Below are 6604 nucleotides of genomic sequence, written 5' to 3'. Positions count from 1 at the left end.
CCTTGTGCAGATTAGACATTAACTACCTCCCCTTAACCATATATTATTGGACTCCAGGGCACTTCCTCATTCAATCCTATTTTTATTTTCATTTTACCATTATATTGCGAGGCTACCCAAAGTTGAATGAACCTCTCCTCTGTCTGGGTGCCGGGGCCTAAATATATGCCAATGGACTGTTCCAATGTTGGGTGACGTGAAGCCTGATTCTCTGCTATGACATGCAGACTGATTCTCTGCTGACATGAAGCCAGATCCTCTGTTACGGGACCTCTCTCCTCTGCCTATGTGCTGGGCCTAAATATATGCCAATGGACTGTTGCAGTGGTGGCTGATGTGAAGCCTCATTCTCTGCTATGACATGCAGACTAATTCTCTGCTGACATGAAGCCAGATTGTCTGTTACGGGACCTCTCTCCTCTGCCTGGGTGCTGGGCCTAAATTTATGAAAATGGACTGTTGCAGTGGTGGGTGACATGAAGCCTGATTCTCTGCTATGACATGAAGACTGATTCTCTGCTGACATGAAGCCAGATTGTCTGTTACGGGACCTCTCTCCTCTGCCTGGGTGCCGGGGCCTAAATATTTGAGAATGGACTGTTCCAGTGGTGGGTGACGGGAAGCCAGATTCTCTGCTATGGGACCTCTCTCCAATTGATTTTGGTTAATTTTTATTTATTTAATTTTTATTTTAATTCATTTCCCTATCCACATTTGTTTGCAGGGGATTTACCTACATGTTGCTGCCTTTTGCAGCCCTCTAGCCCTTTCCTGGGCTGTTTTACAGCCGTTTTAGTGCCGAAAAGTTCGGGTCCCCATTGACTTCAATGGGGTTCGGGACGAAGTTCGGATCGGGTTCGGATCCCGAACCCGAACATTTCCGGGAAATTCGGCCGAACTTCTCGAACCCGAACATCCAGGTGTTCGCTCAACTCTAAACACAATATTACACAATTTACTACCTTCTGCAAATCAGTTTCTGTACATGTCCTCAGTCCATCTGTCACACTGTGTGTCTAGCACAATAATATTTTCCAGATTCTTCAGGTTTCACTCCAGTGAGTTTAAGATAAACTTCTCCTTTATTTGTGTCTCTTGTTAGAGTTAGACGTGCCTGAAGAGACTGGGCATAATTTTTGACATCATTATGACATATTCTTCCCAACCACTCCAGTCCTTTCCCTTCAGGTTGTCGGACCCAGTGTACACAATACATGTTAGTGCTGTCAGTGAGGGAGGCCCCGGTCACTTTACAGGTCATGTCCAGAGTCTCTGCTGGTTTTACAGTCCCAGGACCAGACTCCATCATAGAGATTTGTGATGTGACACCTGTAAATATACCGAAACATAAATCTCAAAATCTTCTGAAAGGTATTGTCCTACTGATACTTGAATTAGACTCACATTGAAATGGCAATAAAGAGCTGAATAACCACAGGAGAGTCTTCATGTCTGGTCTGAGGAGTTACAGAGGATCTCTTCCCAGGATCTGCGTGTGCTGAGTCTGCTCAGTGGACTCCCTACTCCTTATTTAAACCCAAAGTCAATGAAATAAATTTACATATTTATCATTATGGCAAATAAAACCATCCCCTTGTGATGAGTGAATTCTCAGAGATTGCTCACAGGAACTTAAGGAGGTCTGGCAACCAATACCAGCTTTTCTCATGGCCCAAAATACATTGGTTATTTTATACTTTGGTATGGAAAATTACACCCTTGCCTGACCACTGGTGCATAGACATCATGAATAGAAAGTGTCAAATGGAAAATATAAGTTGTTTTTCAAAACAACATCTTAGATTACTAATTATAGAGTTTATGATTAATTCAGTTAATTTAAGCATTCATTGCTTCCCTATTCTTCAAGGCAGTGTTTTCTGTTGTTGGCAAGAAGTCAACTTGTGCCTCCCCATTTATACTAAAACACTTATTTTAAAGTAAGCTAATTAGTATGAAATAAACATAATGTCCAGATACAGATACAGTATACATATACATAAAAACTCACCAAATGCATGCAAAAATCCGGAACTTCGAAGTGGATAAAATCTTCAATTCTTTTTTTACAACATCTAACATGGATTCAAACCTCCACATGGGCACTTTTTTAATAGAAATTATCTTAATCATAGCATTAACATAATTTTTGATCGAAACACATAAGCACCTGTATAGAAGTTTGAAACTATGTTGATGTTTCTGTGCACCCCTCAGGATCAACTAATGCAGATTGGGTGAGCATATGTCCAGTGTATATAAAAACTCACTAAACAAATTTCTCTTTTAATGTAATATAACTCTTCCTTGTAAACACTGAAAAATGTAGAGGCAAAGCTTGACTGCGCGACTATGGCTGTGCAGACAGAGAACAGGGGGCCTACCTGGGTTCCTGGGCAAACACTATTTTCAACTGGATCTGCATCTTCTGGTGCCACAGAAAATAAAGGGGAAATTTCTATTGTATGGGATCACATAAAGGGGTATTACTACTGTAGAGGAGCCAATGGGGGCATTACTATTATATTTTCCAAGCTGTGATTGCGCTAATCTGCACTAATGATGCAAATATTTTGGCGCGATACGTGACACCACATTTTAGTAGGTCTGCATGAATGTATGGATTGGACAGCAGAACCTATCCCACTACCTAACACAATGCACTGCAACATCTACACTATATCAGGATATAACCTACACTGACTATCTCCCACTAACGATCTGTATTATATATATATATATATATATATATATATTTTGTAAGCATCCAAAGGGTGAGGTTATTGATGGTAAGCAGTGGCGTAGAGTGGGTTGCCAGCACCCGGGGCAAGCCATGTATTGCGCCCTCCCCTCCAAACCTGTAGACTCACCCCTTTTTACAGATAATGTAGTAAATGTCACCTGCAGTCCTATGTAACACCACAGATAACTCAGTGATAACTCTCTGAGTACAGATAATGTAGTAAATGGGTGTGAGGCCCCAGAATTCAAAACACGCACAGTGTGACCTGAAGTCTAGGGCCAGGATACAGCAGGGTGGGCCACATTCTATATCCACCCCCCCCCCCCTTAACCCTACCGTGAAACAGATATGTGGATGTTCATAACATACATTGCTACGAAATATACAGTATAATACAGCACCACATACCTCATCCATCCAGTGACATCTCCTGTGATGTAGACTTTCCTCAACGTCTTCATTCGGAGATAAGACCACCATGACACCTTCTTTCAGCTGCGTTTCTACAGAGTTTCACAGACAGCATTTTTAGATTCCTCACTTTACTATCATCCTCCCCTCCTTGTACCTCAACACTGTTATCCTGCTGCCCCCCAATACTGTGGTAGAGCCAGACAGATAGGAGGACCAGAGTTGAGGCACACTCATATATACTAATATTACAGAGGGGCCATTATATATTATTATAACACACAGGGGGCTATTAAATATTATAATAATACACAGGGGGCTATTATATATTATAATACTACAGAGGGGGCTATTATATAGTATAATAATACAGAGGGGCCATTATATATTATAATAATACATAGGGGGCTATTATATACTATAATAATACACAGGGGGCTATTATATGGTTTGTCCCCAATTTTGCTACAGTCACCTCACCATTGACAGGCCTTTTGGAGGGTTGCAAGTCAGTGACAGTTCAGTGGAATGAACAGGCGGAAAAGGCTTTCTCCGCTTTAAAGTCTGCCCTGTGTGGGTCCCCGGTATTGGTGACGCCTGACTTCAAGAGGGATTTTGTGGTACAGACCGATGCCTCTGAAGTAGGCCTAGGAGCTGTACTCTATCAGGACATCAATGGAGAGGAACATCCTGTTGTTTTCCTGAGCCGAAGGCTTACCCCAGCCGAGACTAAGTACAGTAGAGAGAAGAGAGAGTGCCTGGCCATCAAATGGGCACTCGAGTCTCACCTCTATTACCTGTTGGGGAGAAAGTTCCGTCTGGTGACTGACCACTCCCCTCTCAAGTGGATGGCACAAGCTAAAGAAAGTAATGCTCGGGTCACCAGTTGGTTCTTGTCATTACAAAACTTAAAATTTTCCGTGGAACATACGGCAGGCTGGTTATAGGCAAACGCAGATGCCCTGTCCCAGGTACACTGGCGGGTGTTCACCCCCTTAGGGTTGAACAAAGGGGGAGGTATGTAGGAAGGTGCAAGGGGCCATCATTGATGGAAGGTATGTGTCACCAAGATTTCTGGCTTCAGTTAGGTAAGAGGTGGTAGTTTTAAGTGTCAGCAGCAGCTAATGCTGACTGACACAGTTTTTTGTTAGTATGGCTGTAAAGCCGATCCGGGCTGGCTCTTACTGGGAGTAGCCAAAGTGCTGGGTGGGTAGCTGCTCCCCACGCTCCAGGCCGGGTCTTTTTGGCCTATATAAAACCCTGCCAGCAGTCTCAGCTGGGTGTGGTTTATCCTCCATCTGATAGAGACGCTGGGGAGTCTCTGTGTTTTGGGATTTGTGAATTTGTGCCATGCTAAAGGGCTGAGAGCCGCATGCTGGGAAACAGGCCCCTAAAGCCTGCTGTGGACTGTGGGTGGAAATCTGCTAACCAGGTGAAGATGTTGTTCTATGGACATTGCATGGTGTGAACAAACACCAAGACCGTGAACGGTCATTTTGTTTTTCCTTATGTGTGAATAAACACCGAACTGTTTAAGTTAAAGACTTTGTGATTGTCTCTATAATGTGTCCGCTAGCCTGTCTACCAGAGCAAAACCCCACAATAGTTAAAAAGTAACTAAATAATTTTACAACTTTCATTTAAAATGTTCTAAATATCCCAAAATAATTTTTGTAATATACATTATTAATCAATTCTACTGTTTTCCTACTCAAATAGGGACCCTAAGTCCTGGATTTTACCGCGTCTTAAAATTATCCTTCCGTACTGGAGTACAGATTTCACAGGGGGCCGCAGCACACATTGCTGCTCCTGCCTGTATTCTTCTCAAGCTTGTCTTAATGCTGGCACTCCACTCAGCCCAAGGTTCTCTGTAGCACATTGCTACTCCTCTACAGATGTGATGTAGAGAGCCTTGAGCTGAGCGGAATGGGCTCAGACAGAAGCTTGCTCCGCTCAGCTAAATCCTGGCATAAAAAAATAGAAATGTAAGCGGCTCACCTAACAACTCGGAGATGGAGTGGTGCACACCCCACTGGCTCACCCAAAGCCTGTAAAAAAAACAAAACCTAAATATATAAAAGTTTGGGGGACACTCAATATCAAGACTATACAGACCACTAATAAATTAAATACCCCTTAATGTTAATCAGGTCATTGACATACACATAAAAATATATAAATATATAATAAAATAAAATCAAACCAGCAAGCGCAAGCAACTATATCCCTATCCCAGGTAATATTTTAAATAATCATGCCCATAAATGGTGTTCGGCAGTCAATTCATTAATAGGTACGGTGTTCCTCCAGATGCATGTAGATATTCGGATTATTATCCTGCACCGTTCCATTTAATATACTGTATATTGCTTCACGTCCCAACTTCCTTAATACACTCTTATGCTCCTCAATTGGAATCCTCCTTTAATTTTCAAACTGTGTCCGCAATCGCAGATAATCAATTGATACTGTGTAAATGTGTGACTGTATTGGACCATGCACTTACCACATCAATAGCAATATAAATACAGTCATCCAGCTGCATGGAACCAATAAAACCTCAGGGTGAGTATTTGTACTTTACCACTCTCTGCCGTGGTTGTTTGCGCTTGGTCTTGTGTCGTCTCGGAGCTATTCCTCCTCTTTGACCTGCCAGGACCTGCGCGATGTCCCACATCATCCAGCCGTCTCCTCGTGGCATCCCACGTGATGGAGGCAGGGTGCAGAGCATGTCTTATGGGTCCTCAAGTCCAGCCGCTCCGCTGCAATAGTAATCACAGTCGGTATTCCGCAATCATCAATCTCTGGATTCCCACAAAATGCCCCTATAATAGACCCACACAAGTGGAGTAGAAGTTCTTTACTGTCCTAGACCAAATGGTCCTAGTCAAAGTGGGCACTGAGGAAGGGGCATGTTGCAGCCCCTAAACGTGTTTGGTCTAGGACAGTAAAGAACCTCTACTCCACTTATGGGATGCCACGAGGAGACGGCTGGATCACGCGGGACGCCGCTCAGGTCCTGGCAGGTCAAAGAGGACGAATAACTGAGACAACACAAGACCAAGCACGAACAACCACGGCAGAGAGTGGTAAAGTACAAATACTCACCCTGAGGTTTTATTTGTTCCATGCAGCTGGATGACTGTATTTATATTGATATTGATGTGGTGAGTGCATGGTCCAATACAGTCACACACTAACACAGTATCAATTGATTACCTGCGATTGTGGACACAGTTTGAAAATTAAAGGAGGAGGATTCCAATTGAGGAGGATAAAAGTGTATTAGGTAAGTTGGGACGTGAAGTAATATACAATATATTAAGTGGAATGGTGCAGGACAATAATCAGAATATCTACGGTACATGGATCTGGAGGAACACAGTACCTATTAATGAATTGACTGCCTACCACCATTTATGGGCATGATCATTTAATATATTACCT

The 6604-nt window shown here is 42.8% G+C and overlaps 1 gene segment (V, D, J or C); it reads right to left on the bottom strand.

Annotated features, from left to right (window-relative positions):
- Positions 1 to 1003: 1003 nt before the first annotated feature.
- On the bottom strand, positions 1004 to 1541 carry LOC122924249. The segment is given in 2 exon segments: positions 1004 to 1329; positions 1405 to 1541. Coding segments are annotated over 2 exon segments (372 nt in total).
- Between the last annotated feature and the right edge of the window lie 5063 nt (positions 1542 to 6604).

This window comes from Bufo gargarizans, unplaced genomic scaffold, assembly GCF_014858855.1.
Source record: "Bufo gargarizans isolate SCDJY-AF-19 unplaced genomic scaffold, ASM1485885v1 original_scaffold_933_pilon, whole genome shotgun sequence".
In the NCBI taxonomy this organism is placed as follows: domain Eukaryota; kingdom Metazoa; phylum Chordata; class Amphibia; order Anura; family Bufonidae; genus Bufo; species Bufo gargarizans.
Note: the sequence above shows the minus strand (reverse complement) of the source record. Positions and strands in the feature narration are given on the sequence as shown.